The sequence below is a fragment of the Mugil cephalus genome, chromosome 8 (genome assembly GCF_022458985.1).
Source record: "Mugil cephalus isolate CIBA_MC_2020 chromosome 8, CIBA_Mcephalus_1.1, whole genome shotgun sequence".
NCBI classification, from domain to species: domain Eukaryota; kingdom Metazoa; phylum Chordata; class Actinopteri; order Mugiliformes; family Mugilidae; genus Mugil; species Mugil cephalus.
In genome coordinates, this window is record NC_061777.1 from 10,243,780 (window position 1) to 10,270,343 (window position 26,564).

Consider the following 26,564-nt stretch of genomic DNA (forward strand, 5'->3'; position numbering starts at 1 on the left):
ATCGCTGCTGTGACTCATACTCACATACACACACCTCCAAAACAAGGGAAGTTTAATTAATCTCTGGCACTCTGCGCAACCTGCAAATCTAAACGTCTCCAGTGGATGCCTCCCTCGCCTCCCTCTTACCATTCCTCCTCCTCCTCCCACAATCCGTTGTTCCGTTCCCAACGGAGAGACAAACAACTCCTCAAACACATTTCACACAGGCCTCTTTTTTTCCCATCTTTTCATCCCTTTCAAGCCAATTATCCAAAGAACAACTCCCTTGCAGGACAGTCCCTGTCACTTCTTGTGCTACTGTTGATCAGGGGAGTTAGAGACAGGCGAGGGGGCTTCTTCACCGGTCCTCTTAGATCCAACCGCGCTGCAACGCAGGTGCCCCAAACAACAAGTAGAAGCCACGACTGCGAACTGAACCCGGGTCTCAGCAGTGTTTTGCCCCTGCACCACCCCGTATTCCTTTGAAAGAGAGAGGCCTTTGAAACGGAGCTGGAACAAAAGGACTGCTGTTTGTGTGTGTGAGAGAGAAAAAAAAAAAAAACATCGGCAGCATTTGTACCATAGTGACACATCCAAACAGCTGGACGTCAGCTTAGACAAAGGGAGAGGTGAAGGGAAAGGGGTGGTGGAGGACCGATACATATTGCCCTTTTCCTGTTTCTCTAGGAGAAACTGATGGAGACAGATATTTAGGAAGGCTGTCAAACCCCGATGATACCTTATGTATCTTATTCTAAACAAATCCCATGCAAAAACCATGACAACATATAACAGAATAAAGATAAAAACCCAAATATACAGAGTATTATAAGTTATAGATCCCTGTTATTAAACTACCCCCACAAAAATGCAAATTATGTGCAAATTATGCATTTTTGAATAATATTTTCTGAAAGTCACCGAGAGTTCAGATGTGTAAGGAAGCTATTTTGCATTTCTAAGAAGAAAAATAAACATGATATCAGATTGAAATGTATTAAAGATGGCCTGACTCGTGCAAAAATACCACTCGCCTTTTCCCTTTTCCTTCCGTTCTTTCTTAAAGTGTGTCAGTTCAGTAAGGCTGATTGTTTAAAGCAACATTTTATGGAATCACACACACGTACAGGCTCTTCTCGTTAGCGTTGTTTCCCCCCACGGAGTTGCACTGACTGTCTGCATTTCGCTTCAGTGGATTTTTCTCCCTGCAGGGAACAAAATTTCGAGTAGGATACTCACATCTCAATCCAAAACCATCTCTTGGGGTTTTCATTGAGCCCCGACGCTCAACACAGACGTGTACTGTACAGTGTGCATGCTCTCGCAGTGCTTTAAGTCACACCGCACATAAGGCACAAAAGTATGAAATGTGACTAAGGCTGAAAATAGCACAGGTTTAATTTCCTCATGTCATTTGTTCTTGCCTGATCCAGAGAGGGTGGGAGCAGCCTAGGGGTCGTGGTTAAATATTATCTCTGCGAGAAAGGAAATAAAAAAAAATAAAATAAAAAGTGCCACAACCAGCCACGCTACAGTTTCCTTTAACAGGTTGTGGATAAATACAATCAGTGGTGGGTGATAGCCTTGATTATCATAATTAGCGGGGGTTAAGGGGCACGGGCGCAGACGCGCACAGCGAAGGGCCAAAAAACTTCTGCCCGGCTCATGCAATCGAATTTCACCGTGCCATTTTGCAGCGGCTATGTTTCTAAATGTCAGCGTACACACACACACACACACACGCACGGATGTGAACAGCGAGGATTTGTCCATTCAAGCCAGGTTTAGTCAGATGACAGCAATAATAGGGGTAAAACACAAACATGCACCGGTGATGACCTCCAGCGCGGAGCGATAGCATCTGCCGCTGCTGAAAGGTACACCGAGGAAAAAGAGATACAGAACCTTAATGGGAGGGAAAACACGCACAACGAAAGATTTGGATGGCTCTGGCAGACGGGGCCGAACACAAAGAGGGAGCGGTGGCAAGAGACAAGGAGGGGAAGGGGAGACGACGAGAGAGGGAAAGAGAGGGGCAGATGTAGCCGGAGCGGTCGAAAAGGAAAGGTCACGTTCGGGAGGCGACTCTCCTCGGCTTCAAGTCCCCGTGTGTCCGTCCGCCTGAGTGTGAACCGCGTTAACGCGAAATTTGCCCTATGAGTGGCGCATGAAAAAAAAGTGTGTTGTTGTCTCCTGTGTGAACTCCGGGCTGGCTGGGTTTTAAGCAGTGTGAGCTGACAGAGGTATGCAGGATGGACTAAGCCCAGATATCTGCTGCACAGACGGACACACGCAGCTGTGGAAGAAGACGCCACATAATAAGAGAGAGATGGAGTAACAGAGAGCGCATTGACACTTACAGAAAAACAGGAGAGAAATACAAAACTCGTTGTTTACTTTGAATTAAAGCCCCAGGAAGACAATCCTTTAATCTGCTCCTTCTATTTCTTATGATTAGACTCAGCAGCACATGAAATCCCAGACTGGGGGTATTTTGGATGGTTGTATAGTTTTTGCATGTAGTTGATAGACTTAATACAAGTTTACACACGACCTGTGGGACGACCTAGACGGCGACAGTTCACTCGGAATAGATTTCTGTATCATGATTCAGCAAGCTTTAATAATTCAAATGCCATTTTACCCCTCTTTAGTGACACTTCATCTCTCCTGACTGCAGAATTTTCCAGTGCCCATCTTAACAAGCGTGAAAGTTATTTTTACAAAGGCAGCAGCGCCAAGCACTCACTTAACCAGTTTTCTTTCTTCTTTGTCCCGAACATACTTCCCTGGCAAAAATAAGCAATACCGAAGACCTCACCTTGGTTATGAGGAAATTGTGACGGGACTTTATTGCTATTCTGACATTTTACAGATCATGTGATTACAATAAAACTGAAACAGCATTTCGGTCTCATAGGCTCGTATTTCAGAAAAATGAGCGGTTTGAAAATAAATATGTATTTCATCTGTCCGTGTCAGTCCGGGGGCATTTTGCGCATGAGTGTTTTTGGCAGCAAGCCACTTCATAAAATCACAGTTAGACCGTCGTTTGTCTCTCGGCTCTTGGCTCTTCGGGATAATCTTCGAAGCGCCGTGGCTTTAGATCAAAACCAGCGCTGCTTTCGGGACAGGAACTCCTTCACATGGCACGAATAACCACCTCCCCAAACCCCCCACCAAAAAAATGACAAAAAGGAAGCATAAGTCAGGCTCCTTTTACACCAGCACCTCCAACACTCGCTCAGATCTATGTTATATTATTGGTTTCACGTGGAGGGATTTCTGAATTCGCCGGGCCCGGTAGCGTACAGCTGACATTACTTTGCGCGCAGGCCTGTGCGCATCTATGTGTGTGTGTGTGTGTTTTTGTCAAGGCCGACCGCGTCAGGGCTGTCTGAAGGCGCTGTCGGCTCCTCCGGTCATTACCAGGAAAGACAGATGTTTTAGCACTCAGCACTCTGCGTTCAAGCGCCGCGTGCACGGCGCGCGCAAACACAACATTACGTACAGTACCTACGAAAACGGCGAGGTGACGCCAGCTTTTATGTGTATTGATTCATTTCCCGCCACTATAAAGCCGGGGTCCATTTTTACAGCCAAGCCCGGTATTGAACTCTACACTGAATATCCAGCCCAAGTGTGGCGGGCTTTAAAATAGTTTTTAACGTCGTTAAACGTTTTATAGCGCCGAGCTTCGAACCAAACGTCTAAATTAGCGCTTGAAAGGACTCCAAAATGGACAACGTGAGTTTGTGCGAATGACTAAGCGTGGCGCTTGTTTTAGTGCGTATTGTAGCCGACATATTCGGCAGCCTCTCTCTGTCTCCGTCTCTGTCTCTCTCTTTCTCTGGCCCTGATGTGTTTTCCATGTGTGCTGGAAAGACAAACACAGCTGCACTTTAATGACACTCGAATGCTTCTGGGATTCAGAATGTATGTGTGTGTGTGTGTGCGCTCATGTTTATCTGTGTGTTCATTTTGACCACTCCAGTGAAAAGCCTGTTGAAGCCACTCACCGTCTAAGTATCCCTCGCCATCCCCCTCCAGAACTCTCCAACCAGACTCGCTGCTGCCTTGACGTCGTATTTGTGAATGGAGGGCAACTCCGCGTACAGACCTTAGGGGAGAGGTCGTTTTGAATCGCTTTCAGCCACAAGTCTGTTTGAGGGTTAAGGGGATAAATTGCGGCCTTCGTAAAAGGCAGACGAACCAATGTGCGGGTGTGTCGTGATGAAGCCTAAGTGGTATTTCTGAGCAGCTGCCTTTCACAAAATTGCCTGTCAGCATCGTCAACCCTGCCTGGTGATTCTCCGTACACCACCCCCACCTTTACCCTACGCCCCCACCCGCACTCGCGCACACATGCAAATATGTACAAATAAGGCATACGCACACAGACAGCAGGGAGTCCCAGGACGAGATGAGACAGGCTGTGAGCTTCAAATGACCCCGAAAGCAGAACTGCTGCTGAGTGATAAATGAGACAAATACACACTGGCAATTTTGTTCCCCACTCACTTTCTCTCCCTCATTACCACGGCGCAAATGGAGCCTCCTCTCACATACATAAATCCTTACATCATCTCTTTCACCCGGCTTCTCGCTAACTAAACGCTGGCACTTTTTACGGTTGAAATCTGGAGGCCCGTATAGCGGAGGGGGAAGGCAGGTTCCAGGGTGATAAAGCGAGTGGATACACAACTGTGTTTCGCCGCTACCGCTAGGTCACCGTGCACGGGCGGAGTGAAACAGCTCCGTCGGCAGGTAACGCCGCACCAACGGCTCATCGACGTGGAGCCGCCGCGAGAGAGCGGTGAAATCAAACAGCAGTTGTTTACCGCAAGCGATCCCTCGATTCACCGCACACGGGTCTGTCCCTGCCGGTCAGCACTTTCCACAACAGATACCGCAGAAAATGACAAAGCCAGTAAGATACATTTATTGATCTGTTGTTCTGCTCCGGCCCTATTGTCTCTTTAGATGTCCTGGTCTCACCCTCTCCTCCTCCTTCTCCTCCTCCTCCCTTATCCTCAGATCCTCTCTTGCCCTTTCGGTAGCTCGTCCTCTCTTGTCTGAGCTCACGCACTAAGCCTCGAAGAAGCCAGCGAACTCAAAGGAATGCAGCAGCCTATTCTTCTTTGGCCGAAGCATGCGTGATGCTGTCAGTGAACGCATTAATATAGAGAGTCGTCCTCTGCTATCTTACTCCACACCTCCTGTCCATTCATGAATATATGCATATCCATACACCATACAGACCCGTTTTTTATTTAATTTTCGGCTGCTTGTTGTGTCCCAGTCCCACCAGAAAGTTGCACAAAATGTGCTGCTCTGCTACAAGCTCAGTGGTATAGCAGGAAGTGCTTCTGGTGAGCTAGCTTCTAATACACAGCAGTTTGGTTCCTTCCATCTATTCATTAAAATATCTATGAATCCGTTCATTTTAAGCTTAAGTGCACCAGTTTTGCCATTTTAAATGCTTCGTGATTGGACCAGCAGGAGTCTCACTCCCAAGCTCCAGCTCCTCATCTGAACTCCTCATTCTACGCCTAGAGGAGAGTCCAGACAGTCTGAAAACAAGCCAAACACTTGTACACACTTGTATAACTGTATAACTCGTAACTGTATTATTCAGACACTGCAAACGCTCGGGTTTCCGACGTTTGAAATGCAGATCTAAGACCTGTGTCTCGCAGCCGTTTCACTTGTTTTTCACTCCACCTGCTTATCTGGGAATCTGTGTTATGACACCTCAGCCTCCAGCTGCACATCACGACTTCATCTGAACACAAGCCAGCAAAACAGTGAAACGGCATCAAGAAACGAGGAGATAATGAATGGACATTTAACAGTTAAGCACATAATCAGACCCTCTGGATACAACACACACAGATGTGGTGACTTTCCCCAATTTCATCCTACTGCTGTTCAGAGAGCAGTTTAACTATTGCTGGGAGGACTATTTTCCACAGACTGCCACATGTGCACGAAGCAGATTTTATCAAAAGACAATTAAAGTGTTTTTCACTCACAATGGTGGAAATGAGCAGGCCCCAGATCCCCAGTAGGTCTAATGATGGAGAAACACACAAACAAGCACAAACACACACACACACACACACACACACACACACACACACACACACACACACACACACACACACACACACACACACACACACACACACACACACACACACACACACACACACACACACACTTTTCTTCCGACCATCCCGATGTCTGGCCGGAAACAGCCATTTCCCTGAATGTTCCCATCTCTCCTCAGGCATACTCCCTTATCCCTGATTCATTGCCAATGAATCATAGACAGAGGAAGAGAACGAGAGAGGGGGAGGGAAACAGAACGCGCAAGAGTTAATAAGAACAAGTGTAAAAAGATAAAGAGCAAGGAAGAAGGGGAGATGGAAGTGTGAACCGAGAGAGGCGCGCTCGGGACTGGAAAGCTGAGATGGAGATGGGGGGGAGGGGGGGGGGGGGGAAACAGATGCGTCCTCGTACGACACAGCGTGCAGGGGTGGAGTTTGCGCTGCCTAATACGGCCGAGGGTAATTCGAAGTGGTGACGTCTTTTTGAGGAAAACAACAACATAGATGCCATAAAAGCACCATTACTGAACGGATATGCTTTATTTCATGGCTGCCGGTCAAACTCCAAACAAAGACAAAAAGAGCAAGACGTGCTGCAGATTGCAAGAGGAAAACAGACAGGGCTGCTTGGCAAGTTTCCACTCAAGCTTACTGATTATGGAATTTATTACACATGCACACACAAATATTTAAGTCTAGACTGGTTCTTGGATTGGATGGGCTTTGCCGTCTTACAAATCTCCTAAGCTATATTTAAAATAATCAAAGCAAAGTGCCAAACAACGCGGACTGGAACAATTTCCACATTGCTCCCTCCTTGCTCCCCCGCCACTCAGAGGCGCCTACCATGGCGGAGTAATGTGCGCCACCTGCAGACCGCACCCAACTGAAGAGGCCTTTTTGATCATGCCCTCTCTACTGTTTACTCTCCCACAGCAGGAGGGGGGGCGGGCTCCAGTTACCGCGACCGCTTCCCCCTGTCGGGCCGTCAACGTCGCACCTCATTACGACACAAGAGGTTTCAGTCACCACTCAGGCTCGGTTGATTTCTTTGTGCGTTTACATTATCTCCCAAAATAGAAGCTGACATGTACGTCCATGCGCCACACGAGCGGCGCGAGGTCCATTTAGTAGCCGCTGCGGCGCTTGTGATCCGAACGCAAAAATGGAAACAACATGACAGCTGGGTAAACTCGAAAAGCGCCAGGACAGCCATTAAATGGACTTTTGTGGCGAGAATGTTTTGCTATTAACAATAATATCTTTGAGCGGCGTCAACGTCTGACGCGAGGCCTCCGAACTGTGCAGAGTTATCTTTAACTGCGGCGAGTTTTAACCCACAATATATTCACAATCTGAAGCAAACCGAACCTCGTCTTTACGTTCTGAAGTTTCCAAACTGCTCAACCTGTTGCTGTTGACGTTTCCTCGGCCAGAAACACAAACCTGCCCGGAAAGTGTTTTCACAGCAACTCGCACCGTCGACCGCCAAAGTGCAGATGGCCATGTAGATGCAAAAGAGGTGACGGAGGGACTCTCACACGGAGGCTGAGTCATCGTCCACCTATTCCGCTTGCATCTGCGGCCGCGCGGAAATCTGCCCCGGCTTCCAGATACGTTATCTCTTTCGGAGCAGAGATGGAGCAGAGATGGAGCACGTACAGTAACACATGCGATTAATGCGACAAAGCCTCAAATAATTTATTTTTATTTAAAAAAAAAACAAAAAAACAATTAGGGCGCAAACTTTTTCCCAGACAATAGCAAAATATTTGGTGACTCATCATGTTTATCGCACATATAATTCCTATCAGTCTGCTTCCACGTACTGTAGCTACGCCCTTGCGTTCATGGTGAGGTGTGCAGATAAAAATAGTGCGGCGCAGGACAATTTCAGCTGGAATGACAAGAATTCAGGATTGCACCGCTTCCCGGACTTGTTTATCCGCGGGAAAGAGAAATGTAAACACTTTCTACAGTACATAGAGAACCTTATCACGTCTGCACCAAGGGCTCCACGATGCGTTAAAATGCATGAAACGGGGCGCATTGCAGAGCAGAGATACAGTAACTAAACTACAGTACATATGCCAGTCGTTAAAGCCATCCCATAGGCAGGATGTTCCATGAAACCTGAGACCGCTGAAAATATTCTACAGCAAAGCGGCCCTGAGGTTAAAGCATTACGATGCCTATTGACCATTTTACCATAGAGTCAATTACCACCGCCGTAGAGCATATAGATGACTGTCATTGCCAAAGAAGAGGAAGAAGTCGGCCAAGATCTCTCGCTATACAGTCTTTTCCCCCGACAGGGTTTCCTGTTCTGATCAGCAGGGGCAGATGGAACCCCTCATTAAGGAGACCGCGGATGAAAATGAGAGCAAAATGAGGCCCATTACCACGCGGGCGTGACTAATATCCTCCTACAGACCTCTCCACGCACACTGGACACGCATCACACGTGCGCACAACTCGCGCACGCGGGAGGAAAGACGCGCGCGCCGAGATGCTTGTGAATCAATAACGTTACACAGAAACAAGGGCGAGGGGAAGTTGATAATAAACTTCGGCTCTATTAAATTGACCAGATCTTGGGCGGGGGGGTGGGGGGGGTGTGTCTGGCTTTCACTGCGCCCGTGCATCTACAGTTTTGTGTGAGTGCGCGCCCGTATTCCCTAATCATCCCTGATGTCGTTAGAGCTAAATGCAGCACGGGCTCAGGCTAATTCCTGCCCACAAAAAGTCCTCCATCTCTTCCCGCTCCCCCTCACATCACCTGACCAGTCCTCACAATATTTCCATCTTTCGTGCGTTTCTTCATCTTCTCCTCCTCCTCCTCCTCCTCCTCCTCCTCCTCCTCCTCCTCCTACTCCTCCTCGTATATCCGCTCTGCACTTCATTTCCCTCAAATTTCCGCAGCAGATTCATTACCTTACCGGATTTCACAATCATCGGCCTCTAACTGGTCTTTTGCTTCAATCTCCAAGCTCCGAGAGAAAAAAAAAAAAGAGAAAAAAAAACCTCCCATCTCACCACTTTGTTTTGCTCATGTGCCTGTTCTCTTTCCATCACCCATTCCATCATCTATTCCTTCTCTTTCCTCAAGTATCATCTGCTTTCTAGTTCCTTTTTTTTTTTTTTGTTCCACTGAAGCTCATCATTTGTGGCTTGAACACACTTTAAGTTTCCATTTCAAATTAAATTGATCTAAAAGACACCCCCGGGGCATACAAAACACTCAGCGGTGGCGTGTTTCTTTTTCTTTTTTATTATTATCATTACTCTCTCCAACCGTTCCATCCTCCGGTCGTATCTTCATCTCCGATTCAACTATGTCTCCTGCCTTCCTGTGTTTTTTTGACCGCCTTCGTCCAGTTTCTCTCCGTGCCTTTCGCTGATCAGGTCCGCGTGAGTGATTTATGGCCTCGCAACAGGCTGGTGGACGGAGGGGAAGAGAAAGGGAGCAGAAGCAGGGGAAGGGGAACGGGAGGGGAAGGGGAGGCGGTGAGGAGAAATTGGGCTGTTCGGGCGTTTGAAGTAGATGAAGGAGTAATATAAAATACACCTGGTCCGTCCACGGGGCACTCTCTCTGTTCATAGAAACAAAGGGAGAGGGGAGGGAGACGCAGGAGAGGAGAGAGGAGAGGGCCGGGCCACAGGGGAGAGGAGTGGATGACGGGGGAGGAGGGATCACTCCGTGTTTCCTTTCAGGACGGCTTTTATGGTGTAACTTCAAACGCTGACCTCCCACACCCCCGCCCCTATATCCCCCTTCGCTCCCTCGCTCCATCCATCCGTCCATTCGTCCCTCCCTCCTCTTTCTCACTATTGTGTATGGCCAAGTGGACAGTAATTGGCTATTCTTTCATGAGGCTGATTTCAGCACTCTCTTCCCCCAACAGGAAGAGGCCCTTTTGCTGCCCCTTAGAAGTAAGTGTATTTGTGTGCGAGTGTGTGTGTACGTTGTAAATATGCCAGACGGTAGGTATCAGGTGGTTGGAGGACAACGAGGCGGGGGGGGGGGGGGCTGCACTGGCATTCCAGTGACCGTGTTCTCCAAATTACAACACAGGGACTGTGTCCAGAAAAGTCATGCGAGTTTGTATAAAATGGATTTCAGAACATATATATATATATATATATATCTTTGTGTACGAATAAAGTTTTCATTAAACCTGCTGAAAGCTCAAAGTGTCTTAGAGGAAATTTAAAGCCCTCAAAAGTCAGCGGATATATATTCAATATTCTTGGCAATGAGTGAGTGTTTTACTTCTCCCTCCAACATTTTTATTCACAAACACCCAGAGGCACCCACCTAACTTATTCATGGCATGAAATGTATTGTACGAAAAAAAAAAAAAAAAAAAAGACTTTGCAAATGTTTCCTACAATATCCGAACATATTGCCAGTGATATATAAAAGCTGCCCCACTCTCACTAATGACTCCTGGCCCTCTGTGGGCTTATAGATCAGTGTGCGTTCATTAATGATGCAGGCGTGTGCAAGTGCGTGTGTCAATTAGTGGGTGGAGGGGATTAGCCGTCTCCAGAGAGCCCTAATTAACGCTACGCACACATTCAGAACCAGCTTTTTTTTGGATTGTTTTTATGGCTTTTTGAAGACAAAAGAAAAAATAAACATAAAAATATTCGATTTGGTTGGCAGAAAGTAGGGGGAAAGTAGGAAGTCGGTTTGGAGGCCAGGTGCCCCCAGACTCTGAGTACACTGTACTCCCAGACTATTCAACCCACGCACACACATGCGCACAGTTTGTAATGTATACAAGCTCTTAAAAGGTTAAATATGTGGGAAGAGGACACAGTATAAACACAGACTTAAACAAGTACAGGGTAGTCTGTCGTTGCAGACACAACACATAAACAGAATAGGGGATAATTGTGTTGACAGACAAGCAAAAGACACTAAGCTACTTTACAAGAGGGAGGCAAAGAGAAAAAAAAAAAAAGCCCAGACAGGATGAAAGAGGCTTCCAAAAGAGGAAGAGTTAAGAAGGTAGACGGAGGTCTTAATAGTGCGGAGTGCCTCCTACCTCTTTGTAGTTCACCTTGGGTTCTATTCTCTTCCGCTTTCTGCCCTTCCCCTGATGACTCTGACTGAGGAGAATCCATTTTACAACCTGCAGGAGGGAGGATGAGGGGGTGAGGTGGGGAAGGCGGGAAAGAAAGGAGAGACAGGAGGAGACAACAAAGTATCAGGATTTGAGTAAGACGCAAGACGGCGTGAAGGAGAATCAAGGAAAAAAAAAAAGGTGTGACCACGGCAGAGAGAGAGAGAGAGAGAGGGAAAGGCTCAGCAGAAAAAGACAAAAGTGGTCACATTTAACAGCAAAAAAAAAAAAAAAAAAGTGAATGTAAACAGACTTTCTGTCTCTCTCGGGGGCATATAAATGAAAATGTTCTGAGTGAGCCATTAGCATTCGACGCTTGACAGACTGTAAAGTATAGACACACAGACGCACAACAGCCTCCCATTAATTCCAACTATTCAGAGCTCGCTGGTGCTCCACATATAAACCAACGCACACAGCCAGCTCAGACGAAAAGAGTAATGAAGGCATGCTCCGGAGAGATAGAGAGCAACTCCACCTGTCATAGGTTTCCATTAAGCGATCAATCAAGGCCAGACTCTCTTTACTTTTCACTGATTCCTCTCCTCCTCGCGAACTTATGAAATAAAAATGCACTTTTGTAACACGGGTTAAAGAGAGTTAGCACTTTCTCAAGTATTCTGTTTTGAAAGGCGCTTAAAATATGCATATTCAGAACGGAGTGAGAATTATTCCAACGGAGAAGACTAACGGGAGAAGTGTAAAATATAGGCGCATCGATTCAGAGCCTGACACGCAACAGATGCACAGCACTGTGTGCCATACTTCACTTACAGACAGACGGACAGACAGAAAGCAAATGAGAAAAAAAAAAGAAAAGAGAGAGGTAAAGGGAGTGCGAGCGAGGCAGAGATAAGAGAGATGGCATCAGACACACTGCGAAAGAAAAACAACACAGAAGGGAAGCGGCGCAGCGGGCAAAATAACTTGGAGGGGATGGGGGGGGAAGGAGAACCGATGGGAGCGAGATGACGATCGCACAGAGCCGGCCGAGGTGAAATATTTTTAAATCCGAGAGTCTTGCCCTCTGAGTCCGTCTGCCACTCCCCGGGAAAGAAGATGAGGAGAAGAGACAGGGAAATGGGGGAGACGGGGGGAGAAATGAGAGTGAGTGCCTACCTCCGCTTTGACTTCTTCCACCAGCCTTGCCTGTGACCACGCGGCGCTCCTTTCGTACAGCCACTGAACGACAGAGGAGAAGGGGGAAAAAAGCAGTGAGCCGGGGGCAAGTGATCAGGACAGAGTGGAATGCTTTGCAGAGGCAGAGTGAGAGAGAGCGAGAGAGAGCAGAGCAAAGCAGGAAGGGGAGGGAGGGAGGGAGGAGGTGGGAGGAGAGGGAGGAGGTGGGAGCGCTATCACTTGTTCCTCTGACGGAAACTCGCGACTTGACTCCGGAGGATGAGAGAAAGGAGGAAAGTGCGGGAGAAGAGGGGAGAGGATGGGAGGCGGAGGACGGAAGAAAATCACCTGATTTACAATCAACGGCAGGATGGACGTCCATTACACACACACACACACACACAAGCATGTAGAAACCATTCACACAAACATACACACCCACGCACAGAGAGAAGGCAGTGGGCACAAACACACAGCACTTACTCTATCACCTTATTGAGGCTTTCAGCAGAGCCACTGCTCAAGTGTTGTGAATCACGCAACAGAGCGATGATGGTGCTGTGTGTTTGTGCGTGTGTGTGTGTGGAGAAGAGGAGGAGACATGGAAGCAAGGTGTTTATAATGTCACAAACGCTCACACACACACACACACACACACACAAACGAGCTACATACAGCGGCAGCACATCGCATTCAGTCCATCCATGCCACACACTCCACAGACGTTTCCCACGCACACACACACACACACCACGGCACCTCTGCCATTAGCGTTACCATAGCCACACACAAAGTTCAATACTATGACTGCATGCCTGAGCACTTCTCTGCGCGGATTATACAAAAGTGCTCCGGCAGAAATAGCATGAAGGTGTGCGCGGAAGCCAGCGACAGAGAGAGAGAGAGAGAGGCAGACGGCGCACAGAGAGGCTCAGATACAGAGGGAGAAGGAGGGAGGTGTTGGAGTGGGCAGTATAGAATGTAGTGAGTGTTGAAGCAGTAAATTGGCATTGTGTAACAGGATACCACACATAGCTCTTTTGATGCCTAGATCTCCACAACTGTTCTCCGAATAGCGAGGCCTTTGTCCACCTCCAACTCTCTCGTCCCGCGCCTTCGTCTGTGCAGCGCCTCTGTAGTGTGTCAATATTAGGCCGGGACTCGAGGAGCGAACAGGGAGTATTTTGCACGTCTTTGCCCCGTGCGCTCCGGAGGGACTCTAGTCCCGCTCTCGTGTTTTTACTTGAATTATATGTTATGAGTTGTTTTGGTACGAATTAGCCTGGAAAGAAGCCCGGCCGCAGAATGTTAGCGGGGGGAAATTGTCGTCAAAGGTCCACAGGGCTGATCTAATAGCTTGGATGTATGAGGTGATGGGCAGAAGTTAGGATTCCTCTACTGACAGAACAATAACCTTAAAAGGACAAATAGTTCAAATTGGTTCAGACAGTTGTTGCTCAGCATACATCAGCTCAGTTTTATTTATATAGCTTCATAACAATACAAATTGTCTCAGGACACTTCACAAAACAGGGTCTGAAGCCCCCAGAGTGAGCACGAAGGCGACGGTGGCAAAGAAAAGCTCCCCTTTTAACAGGAAGAAACCTTGAGCAACCTCATATGGAGGGACCCATCTGCCAAAGGCCAGCCGGGTAGAGACAGAACAGAGACAAAAAAAACATCATGATTCATTGCTCTGTTTGGATGTGGGACTGTCCACTTGTGTGCAGAAGCACATGTGCAATATTTTTCTGTGCGACTTCGTTTAAGTGGACTAATAATTTGGTGACGGCTCTCGGGATTTTTGCAGCTTTTTCGCTTTTACCGCTCCCCTCTCACAGCTGAGTTTGACAGTCAGCTTTTAACAGAGAGAGCTCCGAGTTGCAGGCACTGGCACTCTGTTCTGTCACATCAGCCAATTTAGCTTTTTTTTCTTTTTCTTTTTTTTTTTTTAAATGTAATTTGAGGAAAATGCATATCAAATTCCTGCCCGGAAAAACAGTAAGCATTAACCTGCTTATATAGAGCAGCAGCAGCACCACCACCTTAGCACATTAGTCTGCGATAATTGGTATTTATTAATAACCCACGGCTGAAAAAGCACAAACATAAAATATTAATGTTGCAGGAGGAGAAAGTATGAGGCTGGGGTCTCTGGTGGTGTATCAAAAGTAGCCTTTATTTAACCTAAGTATCCCAGCCTGGGTACAACATCCCAAAGGGAGTGCTTACTCATCTAAACTGAGGTCTAAAATAGGCCCTGGCCTTCTCATTCCACATCTCTTACTCTGGTGACTGGTGAATGTCATTGTTTATTATTAGACCAAAACCATTTCCTCTCTCTCGCCAATCATGGAGCGATGGATTGGAGGCAGAGAGGCAGAGAGGGAGATTTTTTTATTTATTTTTTTTTCAAACGTGTTTGTGTGTCTAGTGTGCGTAACGCACAAGCACTTGCATTTGTAAAAGGTTTCAATCGATCTGGCTGATCTTATTAGCCACTGACTGGCACATCAAACACAGAAAAGGAGCTTTCGCAAGAACACTCAGACCCGTCGCCCAATCAGGTGTGAGAAAACAGCGGAGCAGTCCCTCCACGCTGTCCTTCCCACCCTGAGAGGCCCCTGAAAGGCTCCGGTTACATCATCAGATAATCTAGAAGGTGAAGGTTCCCAGACAGCAACTCGAAATACACAGACACAATCGCACACACACACACAAAAAAAAAACGGACGTGCACACAGCGATAATTAAGATCAGTTACCATGGAGATGGGAGAATTGAAGAAGCTGTTAAAGTGGATTGATTGCATGAGAGCGCTTGCCGCCTCGCAATCCTCATATCTATGATCTCTATTAGAGGGCAGAGGCAGAGCAGCGGCTCTCCTCTCACCTTGTCAGGGCACGGCCAAGGTGTGGTAATACAGACAACGATTCAACAACCTGGTGATGACGGACGTGAAGGGAAAAGATGAGCTCTTTTGAGAACTCGCAATGTCTATTATAAACAAAAAAAAAAAAAACTCAAGTCGTCTCATTTTTCCTGGAAACCTACTTAACACGTTCAAGAACATTCAAATGGTGCGTGCATGAAGGCCTGCTGGGTAATATTCTAATAAGACTCATCTGTTTATTATTCTATGCAAAGTAAAAACAGCAGTTTAGACCAGACAATGAAATCCTTACTTTGCAAGTCTTTGCAAATAATTATAAAACCTAGCAAAACCTACCTAATTAAAAAAAAAAAAAAAAAAAAGCCAAGGTGCAAGATAAATCTGTTAAATACAACAAAGCTAAAAACACTAAAACCTGAGTTTAGAGAGCGCTCTTGGCTACAGATACAGTCGGTGGGAGTGATGTGAAGTGAGGCGGTGCATGAGCTGCTTTAAAGTCACACACCATTTAAGCTGTAGTATTTATGGACAGACAGCTATTTACTTCTAATATGAGATGCCATCTTCATTATGAAGGAGTCATTACACATCTATTTACGTCTGCCCAGCACCGAAACGAACGCACCGATCAGCCATAACATTATGATAACTGACAGTCAATGACGCCGGTGGGATATGGTGGGCAGGCGAATGTTTTGTATTTAAAGCTGATGTGTCAGGAGCTGGAAGAAACGGATGAGCGGAAGGATGTGAGTGACTTTGACAAGGGCTGCGGTGGCTAGGCGACAGGGTCAGGGACGTAGCTCAAAGGTTTAAGCTCAAAGCTTAAAGTCGGGACAGATAGAAAGGTGTCAGAACGATGTTTTGTATGGAGCTTCGTAGCCACAGACCAGACCAGGACTCTAGAGGAGAATCAACATGCCTCAACAGGTCAGTTTTGGCGGCAAAAGAGGGACCAATGTTGTATTAGGTAGGTGGTCATAATCTTATGGCTAATCAGTGTGTTTGATGTAATGGACGCTCCTAACAAAACAGCTTGAACTCAATCCAAAAGTAAGATCTTAACCAACGCGAGTCTTTTTGATTAAAAGGTCTCCAATGCATTTCGATTGATTAATAATGGTTGAAGTTATAACACGTGGCGATATTATACATTCCAACAGATCCACAATGCTCACGTCAATTTTAAATTCTATCAGATATGTCCTTTTTATGCCTAAAACTGGACAAGATAATGAGTAATAGTGGATGTTTTTCTCCATATACTAATGTAAAACTTAAAAAATACACTCTGCCTGTTCTCTGAATCATTTATTAAGGATTAATCATGCATCTGTTAGTAAGACATTGGCTATTTAGATATTCTAAATAGATCTGTAGTTCAAATTTTGGTATAGACACTTACTATGAGAGTTGTTGTTTTTTTTAATACATACAGCGAAGGCATTAAATGAGAACAGTATGTAAGAGTTAAGGAAGATTTGGTTTTGGCATGTAGATTTCAAATCACTTTCCAAAGTAAGAGATAATCAGGGGCCAGTACATATGGTAGTTACTTAAATTATAGCACATACTCAAAAATCAGTAGTAAAGCAGTAGTACTTAATTATAGTCTACTGTGTACAATTGTGAATATGAAGTATTGACTGACTTTATCCATTACAGTAAGTTGTAAAATGAACTGGGTATTTAACTAGTTCATTTTTCTAACTTCTATGAAAGCACATATCAAATACGCGTAAATAAAAAGCTGTATTTACTCTGTAATCTAAGTCTTCACCAGGACATTACCAAACACTAAAGCAACATTTTAAAATTCTAGACGTTGATGCATTTTAAAAGAAAAATATTGAAAGAGTCCCTCATACCTCTGGAATCCCCGGTCGATCAAGCCACTCAGCATAAATAGCAGCGAGGGTGAGGCCGTCTCTGGAACACAATGGCACAGTTGTTAGCATTATTTCTATTATTACAGCAATGACTGTTATTGCCCAAGACACCCTATGAAAACACAGTTCTGGGAAAATATTGTTAGGGTCATGGCAGACTTGAGGTTTAGGCCAACACCTTAAACAAAAAGCAGGGCGCACCCACTTTCCAATGCAAGGACAGGCAAACAGGCATGTATAGACAATGCAGTGGGCTCAGACGTATGCATCTGCAGAAAGTAAATATGTGTATGCACACGTGTGTGACTGAAGAGGGGCCCGGGCGGATGGTATGCGCGAGAAAAATGGTCACATACTATACGCAAGAGGACACGCGGTGACAGAGCTTGACCTACAGAGACAAATGTGGATGCAAACAAACATTCCACAAGCCGGCCGCTGCCCGTACGCAAAAGTTAAGTATACACTGAGCATTCGCACAAAGCACACAGGGTCGGAGAGCAACTACTCGGCGTACCCTTTACCCCACTGACTGTCTGTGCTTCAAATAAAATTCCACACTGTTTCTGTACACTGTCACGTTCAGCTCATTAAAGTGGTTATTTTGTAATGGAACACTGTAATCTGCATTTTTTGTGTACCCATTTTCTCCGGGTTACGCTCTCCTAACCTAAACTCAATTAGTGATTCCCACCATCTGCTCCACTCAAATGACTCCCTTTGTTTCCTCTTTTTTTTTTTTTTTTTACACTGCTTAAACATTTTGTACGCCAAACCATTAACAAAATATGAAGACGATCACATGTGTGTGTGTGTGTGTGTGTGTATACACAGAATAGTGGGGACACTGTAATTATCAATAATCGTCTGAAAACATATCCACTGCTGGAGACTTCTCCAATTTTCATTGGCAGATGGCAGGAGTTTCCATCACATTATGTAAAAACGGTTTGTTTCCATTGACTGTGCTGCTCAGTAAATTCAAGGAATCCTCTGAAATCTTTGCCACTAATGCGGCCACGAAGGGTTTAACCTCTTTGCAGTGGTTGTTTAAGCACATCTTAGACTCACCTTGTCAGGCTCAGTGAGCATGTGGAGCATATGTCAAAGGCTCTGAGCTGAAGTCTAATGTTAGCACGCCAACATGCTCACAATTCTTTATGTGTAGTATGTGACTGTCTGCCTACAATCACTCAGCAAACCCATAGATGAAGCTAAGATGCAGAGAAGCGGACTCTTTGTTGCAAAATCAAGGATCTACCCCTTGCTTCCAAACAGTATACTTACCAATATTTAATTTTGCGTACATCGATCAGCCAAAACATTAAAACCACTGACAGGAGAAGTAAAGTAAATAACAGTGCTCTGCTGGGGACCTTCGGATCTAGGGTTCGTGTAGACGTTACTTAGACATGTAGCACCCACCTAGACCAGACCAGGCAACCTCACCCCATAGCGATGACACTCCTTGATGACAGCAGCCATCCCCAACAGGATGCACAAAAATGGTTTAAATAAAAAAAAAAACATGAAAAACTGATCAAGAATCTGTGGGATGCACTGGAACATTTGATCCACAGAGGCCCATCCCCTCAACCCATAGGACCCAAAGAGCCCAACTAACAGTCTTGTGTTGTCTCAGAAGGGTCCATTCTCTGATGAGTCACAACTTTTTAGGAGGTACAAAGGAGACCCACACAATAGTACGAAGGTGGTCATAATTTTATGCCCGATTGGTGTATATTTTTCCCCGAGTCCGCAAAAAATGCTAAGGTGCAGTAGAAGACGTAATGCTCCCAATAAACCACCAGTCTGCTTAGAAAGAGATGAGGAGTTCAGCCATAGACTAAACATCTGACACCAACATGTTTAAGGTCCGCATACTTCTGCTGAACAGCAAACAAACGGTTAATACTGTTAATACAACATATGACTAATCAAATACGGTTTAATAACAGGGCTAGAGAGGAATAAGCTTCACGTCTCACGAGAGCAGGTGAGACATGTATCTACCAGTTTTTTCAAGCTCCGAATGGAAACTTCCTTTCACGTTTCTACTTAATCACCTCACTGGCTGCGATGCCTCGGAAATAGCGGCCTCTTCATCAAGGAGACCAGTACATTCAATTATTGTTTTTAAACATGTACATTCATAATCTTTATATTTCTGTTAATTTAATCTTGCAATTATTGCATCTGGATCATTTGGTCTAAAGAATGAGCAGGATATATGATCGCCGCATCATAAGAAGACTGTCCAAGCCCCTTAGCGTCTATTCTGATCCTAAACCCTACACTTCCACTGGGCTGTTTACCGAAAGAGGCATCACATCCAAATATTGACTGTGCCCAACTCCCTCTGTTTAATTCAATCAATTTCTGCTAGTCCAGCAGCACACTCCACATGACGGAAAAAGGCAAAATGAAGACGCTCAGAGCGCACAAACGGGTATTAGGGAAGCGAGGCGTGCGAAAGGAAGGCTGGCGAGTGGCGCGAGGAATGTGAAAGACAGACAAGGGAGGAAAAAAAAGAGTGACAGAGCAAAACAAGAGGTTAATGAGGCAATCAGGAGGAATAGAGAACTGAATGATTAAGCGAGCGCAGGGAGGGATGGAGAAAACTGGAGAGGAGGAGAGCAGGAGGAGCAGTTATCCTTTTACACTTCAATTAATATGAGAGTGGATGAGACTGTTCGCTTAATAGGATTGGTGTGGGGAGCTTTTGTTGGCCATGTTTCCACAGCGGGACCAAATTAGTTAGCGGCCAAATCATCACATGTATTTGATAGCAAAGGCACACGGATCAGGCAAAACATTATGACCACCTTACTAATATTGCGTGGGTCTCCCCTTGTGCCTCCTAAAAAGTTGTGACTCATCAGAGAATGGACGTGGGTCTTCTGACAGTGTCCTGTGGTGTCTGGCAACAGAATGATATTAGTGGGTACTATAGGGAGGGAGGGGCCTCTGTGGATCGGGCTTGTTCCAGTGTATCCCACAGACACTTGATCAGTTTGGGATCTAGTGAATTGGGCCTGAATTGGGCCTTGTGATGTTTTTTTGAATTGGGCCTTGTGATGTTTTTCATGTTTTTCTTTTTTTCGTTTTGTGTGTGTGTTAGGCTGCCATTAAGGAGTGTCATTGCTATGGGGTGGGGGTACCTGGAGCTAGGGGTAAACAAACGCCAGGTCCAAAAGTTTCTACATTGTATTGTCATAACATGTTCAACATATTTACTTCTCCTGTCAGTGGTTTTAATGTTGTGGCAGATATGCACATTAAAAAAAAAATCACATGTGTTAAAATTGATCTCATCTCATTTCTCTGTAACTGGAAACGAGTAGGCTTCTGCTATTTTAGCTCAAACCAAAGTGGTTTTAATGCACGTGTTCATTATTCATGATTTACACTGTAAGAATTATTCATAGCCACTTACATACCTCTCCAAGTCGGGAAAGGTGATCAGCAACATTTGCAAGAAATCCTGTCCAAAAAGAACAACAAAAAAAAAAGGAAAGAAATGGAGGCGTTTAGGGAGCTGTGGGAGCGAGAGAAAAAAAGAAAGAGAAAGGCATACCTGAGCTTAACTCGAGAGTACAAGGTCAAACAGTGTTTATGTTACATCCATTATTTAGAGGGAAGACTCAATGTGCCACTGAAGAAACAGGAGCCAGGTGGAACACATCACATGTCACACATACGCACAAACACGCACACACACACGCATAGACTTCCAGGTGTGTTCACTCAGCTACACGGCCCCGGCAGAATAAACATTTGTGGCTGAGCCGATGTACAGTCATCAATTTCAGATGCTGCTGGAGCACTTTCAACTATATCGTAACACTGTGGCAATCAAGCTTACATCAACCTCCAATTAATTTATGGAAATAGCATCGTGCCTCTGAGACAGGTTATATTAAAGCAGTTCAAATCTGAGCTCAGATTTTATTACCAGCCTCCGAAACCGGCGGCGAGATGGTGAACCTCCATTAAGTTAATCAAGTGCCGCAGACACACCTGAGACAAAATGAGCCGCCCGTGGTGTTTCCTCACAAATAATCTGAAGAAGTCAATGAATTGTTGTTCTCCCACTTGACTGGATAGGAACCTGAGCAGGAAATAGCCCTAGACAAAGGGCGAGTGAGGTAAAACACAGCAAAACAATTGATCACAGACAACCCAGATGAACTACTTTAACAGGAACAGATTTGTAACATTTCCTCCTCCTGTTCCACCTTCCCTTCCTGTGTTCACTATATTGGTCTCTTACCTTGAGGTAGTGGACCTGCATGAAAGTTTTTTCAGGATTGAGGGCATGTTTGACTGTGGAGGAGCCAGAGTCACTAACCTGACCGGTCCTCTCCATGTTGGGTCTGCGGGATGACAAACAGAGCAGGGAAACCGAATTAAGGCTGGACAGGTAATGAGATGAACGTACAGTAAACAGGATGGAGCACAGTGACGTAAAAATACAGACGGGGGAAAAACAGCGTGGGATGGTCAAGAGAGTTGTGCACAGAATTTATTATTTTTGCCCAGTCTTTGAGACGATTTAGTCGCAGGAAAAACACAACTTCAACAAAGCCAGAGTACGCCGTCAGCGACACCGGCTCCAGCCAGCGGTCCTCTCAGAGAGACGAACACGCAACCAAGCTGCCACACTTCGCCAGAGGCCGGCTGGAAATCAAGCTGCATATTTATAACAGCGTTCTATAGTGTTTATATGACCTCACGGCGCTCTGCTCCGACTTGACTGCCCATGACTCAGGGAGCGAACACATCCACGAAAAAGCACCCCTGACTGCCGGCGCACAAAAGAGCCACGCTCAAGGTTTCACTTTCCCTTGTTACACAGATACAAATCATCCCTTCAGCCTCCATAACCACACAAACAAACACACACAAAACCAATAAAAAAAAAAAAAAAAAGGCCAAACAAACAAAGCCTTGACGTGGGCCGCTGTGCGATGATAGGTTCAGGTTAGCTGGTATCGATCAGGCCGAGCAGATTAACTCTGTGTGCCAATAGGAAGGTCTTGAAGGATCACTCTCCTACCGAGTCGATACGGCAGGCGCCTGGCCCACCAATCAATACAACCTTCATCACCGGCTACCCCTTTTCCACTGGGCCGCTTCATGACTGGGCACACGTATGTGCACACATACGATACAGACCACCAAAGACATGCACCCAAATTCTTGTTAATGGAGAACCAAATCTTTTGAGTTAGGTTGTAGCTGTTGGCTGCAAATATTTGATCTATTGGAATCTTTGTCCAGGCAGGCATGGTGAGAAGAAAAGCTGGGGCAAGGGGGGAGATGAAGCACGCTGTAGATTAGAGTTGAGGACAAGAAGAGGAGGAGGAGGAGGAGGAGGAGGTGGGGGAGAAATCGAGGACAGGAGATAGACAGGAATGTTTGGTTTGCTCCGTGGACTGAGAGGGGAAGTCAACAGCTTCCTGGAATTTCTAAACTCAACTGGACGTGCTGGCGAGGACTTAAATCATAGGTCTGACGTTGCGCGCCGACTTACGCACATGTGCTCGTGTCATAAAAATGATGTGTTGGAGGTAAATCAGTATGCCAAACAACCTGGTTTGGAAACCTTTTACTAATGATCCTCGGGTTCTGTACAACAAAGGACACTCTGAGGCTGTCAGCGGACAGGTGGACCGACACAAGTTCGGAAAACAGATGAAAGCTTATGTCACAAAGACATTAGAAGAGGTAAGTGGAATCACTGCGGAGAGTAACTGTCGCTTGGACACCCCTGAAACACGCAGCTAACGTTGCGTTACCTAGCAGTTAGCATTAACATGTACCAAGAATCCCCTAAATAAGGAGCTTAACATAATTTCAGTCACGATTTATTCTAACCCATGATGTTACCGAGGCTGAAACTGGTGAGGCATTATTTGTATTATTTTTAGGTTTTGGCACCAAAAAATACAACAAGACAGCTTTATCAGGGTTGAAAGTGACAGTGATCGCGTCAAGCTTCCCTCTGTTTTGCCTCCAGCTAACGTTGTGATGTCACAGTGACGTAGGCCATGAATGGGTCTACAGTGCCCATTTTAGATGTTGTGAGAAGGGCTCATTTTCTTGACATCCATGTATCCCCTTTAAATTGTGGGGTTATTTTTTTTCCCCACTCCCTCTGCACCAGTGCGCTGCCCCCGGTGCCCATGTCTGTCTGCTACTGGTGATAAGATGAAATAGTCTCTTTTTAAGACAGCGGGGCAAATGCTGTATCCCTGCGAAATTATGTGTTTGTAAGTCAGAGAGAGAAAAAAGAGGAACTCTGGCAAGAAAGAAAAATTATGACATGAACACGTATTTCCAGGGAAAACGAGTTCATTCTGGGCGTCGGATTCGCAAAGAGAGGAAAATTGTTGATCCATCACTGCTGTGTTAGACAAAGGAACTCCACCCTTCCTGCTGTCCAGATCAGGGATGTATGGATGTGTAAGTGCCTGGCTTTTGCTGCCTCTCCTTGTCAAAGATGATAAACTGAATCTTTAAGAGGAGTCGCCGCTTGCTGCCTCGAACGTCTCACAATAGCTCAATGTATTTCACAATAAATGGTGCTCTTATCTGACTTGTAGGCCAAGTGCGTGAAGGGGGGTTGTTTGTCGGTGTGTGTGTGTGTAGCCATGCATACACCTGGATGTGTCTGAGATTGAAAGAGAGAAAAAGAGCAAGAGGAAATCAGGAGCTATTACGGACAGAACTTAATGTCAAACGTGCGCGCGCGCACACACACACGCACACACACACAAAAGAGGTTTACAGCTCTGCGAGCCATATCCTGACAAATTACACTGGGTTGACTGTGGAAACCGGATAAGGTAGAGCAGCGCTCCCAGCAGCCCAGTAAATCAGCAGGGAGAATGGCGTCTGGCCCAGACTGCCCTAAATATAACTCATCTGAAATGGACTGATAAACACTGGCCACTGGGGCCCCTGCTGGATCACGGGGTGTCAATTGTGACCTACTGAACTTGGAAAGAACAACCTGCCATTTAGCCATTGTGCGTGTGTATGTGTGTAATCTGGTGAGGATGTTGTGCGTCTGTCCCCATATGTATCGCTGCTCCTTTCCTTTTCCTCCTCTTTTTCTCCAGGCACCGTGGCAACGGGTTTTCATATTAAGTTTCGGCACTGTTGTAATTCAAATGACGCCACGAGGACTTGTACACACAGGCAGTCTAGTCCCCAGCCTCGGAGTAAAACCCAGACCTTAACTTAGCGTCCCTCGTATCTGAACTACCTTTCAAGGCTGGAGGATAGATCTGAAATCAATATCACAAAGCACATATTACAACACGGCCTTTATTGTACGCTGCCGGAGCCGAGTCACCGCTTTTATTCTCTTCGTGTGTCAACATGTTCAGAAAGGCGGTAAATGAGCCGTGAAGAAAACAGATACGAGTACATGTGAAACAATCAAACTGAGGGGGGAAAAAAACAAACAAGAGACTCGAGAGAGTGAATGGTAGAATCCAAAGGCTATGAATGTAAACTGAGATGAGGTTAAAAGTCGGTGTTGGAGGAGGAATGTCGAGGAAGTTATTCACATCCGACACTGAAAACCGTCATATAACCGAGATTGCAGTTACTCCCACACACATATAAAATAAGGAGGACACCTAAATCATGTTCATGAGCGCTGAGAAAACACAAAAAACGTAGGGAGCTAATCTTTTCACTTGTTATTTTTTGGGTCTTTCATGCAGTGATTTGATAACTGCAAGTGGTGATGGCACAAAGCAAAGGGCGCAGGCTGGAACTGAACCAGCACCACTCCAGCGGGGACTGCCAATGTCCCAGTTCTCCGACAGGGAAAAACTTTAACTTGTACAACATCATCTATTTAAAGGATAGCGATTTTTAACTACACAGCACAAAAAAAAAAAAAAATATAGATAAAAACTGGAATTTCCCTGAAAGAGCTGCTCCATTTCAACCCGTCCATTAATCATTTATTATCCAGAACTTCTTTTTTGTTTTTTTCCATGAACAAATATGTTGATTTATGCTCGCCTGTGGGCACATGACACATTTTCACACGTTCAGCTGGCCCACCGCGAACTAAAAGACTAACTATGAAAAGGTTACGCGCCAATTCATTGGAGTGCTGCCTTTATCCTCCCCATAATGAACACGGTGCCATTCAACATAATTACATTGGTAATTGTCAGGAAAATATTCAGAGAAGACCCATAAGATAGCGCCTCCCCGTATTTTGTAAACACAAAATGTTCATGCGGTATAATCATGACATGTCTCCACGGAAACAGTAATTAAAGTAAAAATTGCACAGTATCTTGACGCGTAGGTTGAATATGTTTATTCGTAATTATACGTGAGCGGGCTTCCTTTATGTCTCAACATGCTTCGGTATTCTAGAAAAGGCTTTTCTCTGTTTGGCACTTGAGAAATTATTTGGAATTTCGAGGCAAATACGACGCATTCTGCTCCCAGATAACATGCAAAACTAATGGGCATGCATTTGCCTATATCCTCCCCATAAACGGGCACGCATTCGTGTGCATGTGCACATATCGTTTGCGCTGTTCAAATGTTAGTTTTATGTTGTTGACTTAACCCCGTCAGGTGCAGAGAAACCTAATCCTGATCCTTTTAATCACCCGTGTGTCTGCCTTATAGGGGAACACCCTGATAGACTGCTAGACAGACGGCGCACTCGGGTGCACATTTAACCCTTTCACTCTCAAAGAGAAAAGCGCATGCAAAGAAGAGCACAGCTCGGAGATAGTGAAGTGATTTAAATTCTGAATACTGTCAAGAGCCTGAATGTGCGATAATAGCATATTAACAGTGGAGTGACATAGTTAGAGCTTAGTGTCAAGACGAGGAGCCATGAAATCAATAATACTCTGATTTGCTGTTATGCTCCGCGCAGCCTCTCACAAGCGTGACTGTCAATAGCGCTCTGTGCTACGAGTGTCATCTCCAGTGAAGATGCCTTATTATTTCATTCTCGAGGAGAAGCCCGGCGCACGAGAGCCAAGCGCGCCTCCGTCGCCTGAAGAGTTAACTCTTGGCTGGGGTTTTCACCCTTAATCCCCTGACGACACTCGACTTCCACGCGGGATGGAACAAACAGGGTGTGGGCCCCACATCGCCAGGATCGGATGAAACGTTTGTGCGCGTCCGCCGTCCTCGTGTGCAGAGCTTTTCTAAAAGACATGACAGTGCAGCACACCTGCATACGCTCGGGCGCCACACCTGCCACACCTGTGCCCCTGGAATGCGTATACCTTCCACTCTGTAAAAGCTGGGGCGTAGCCCTAGCTGAAAAGAAACACAGTGTCTACTTTTCTTTTTTTTTTTTTTAAATGCAAGTGGAGCCCATTCAAACTTTTTTTTTTGAATCTGTGTCAAAAAGAGTGCTGTGTGATTTGACGCC

General features: G+C 45.7%; 1 protein-coding gene across 2 annotated transcripts in view; it reads right to left on the reverse strand.

The window, feature by feature from the left end:
- LOC125012036 (aminopeptidase O (putative)) overlaps positions 1-26,564 on the reverse strand; it is a 70,840-nt gene that overhangs the window by 22,762 nt on the left and 21,514 nt on the right. The window contains exons 9-14 of one of the 2 annotated variants that reach the window (XM_047591630.1): positions 21,402-21,504; positions 21,149-21,256; positions 20,569-20,612; positions 17,108-17,168; positions 12,347-12,409; positions 11,150-11,236 (exon numbers count right to left, since the gene is read on the reverse strand). In XM_047591630.1, coding sequence (XP_047447586.1) covers positions 11,150-11,236; positions 12,347-12,409; positions 17,108-17,168; positions 20,569-20,612; positions 21,149-21,256; positions 21,402-21,504 — 466 coding nt within the window. The remainder of the gene's footprint in view (positions 1-11,149; positions 11,237-12,346; positions 12,410-17,107; positions 17,169-20,568; positions 20,613-21,148; positions 21,257-21,401; positions 21,505-26,564) is intronic. The other variant, XM_047591631.1, reaches the window with a different exon arrangement.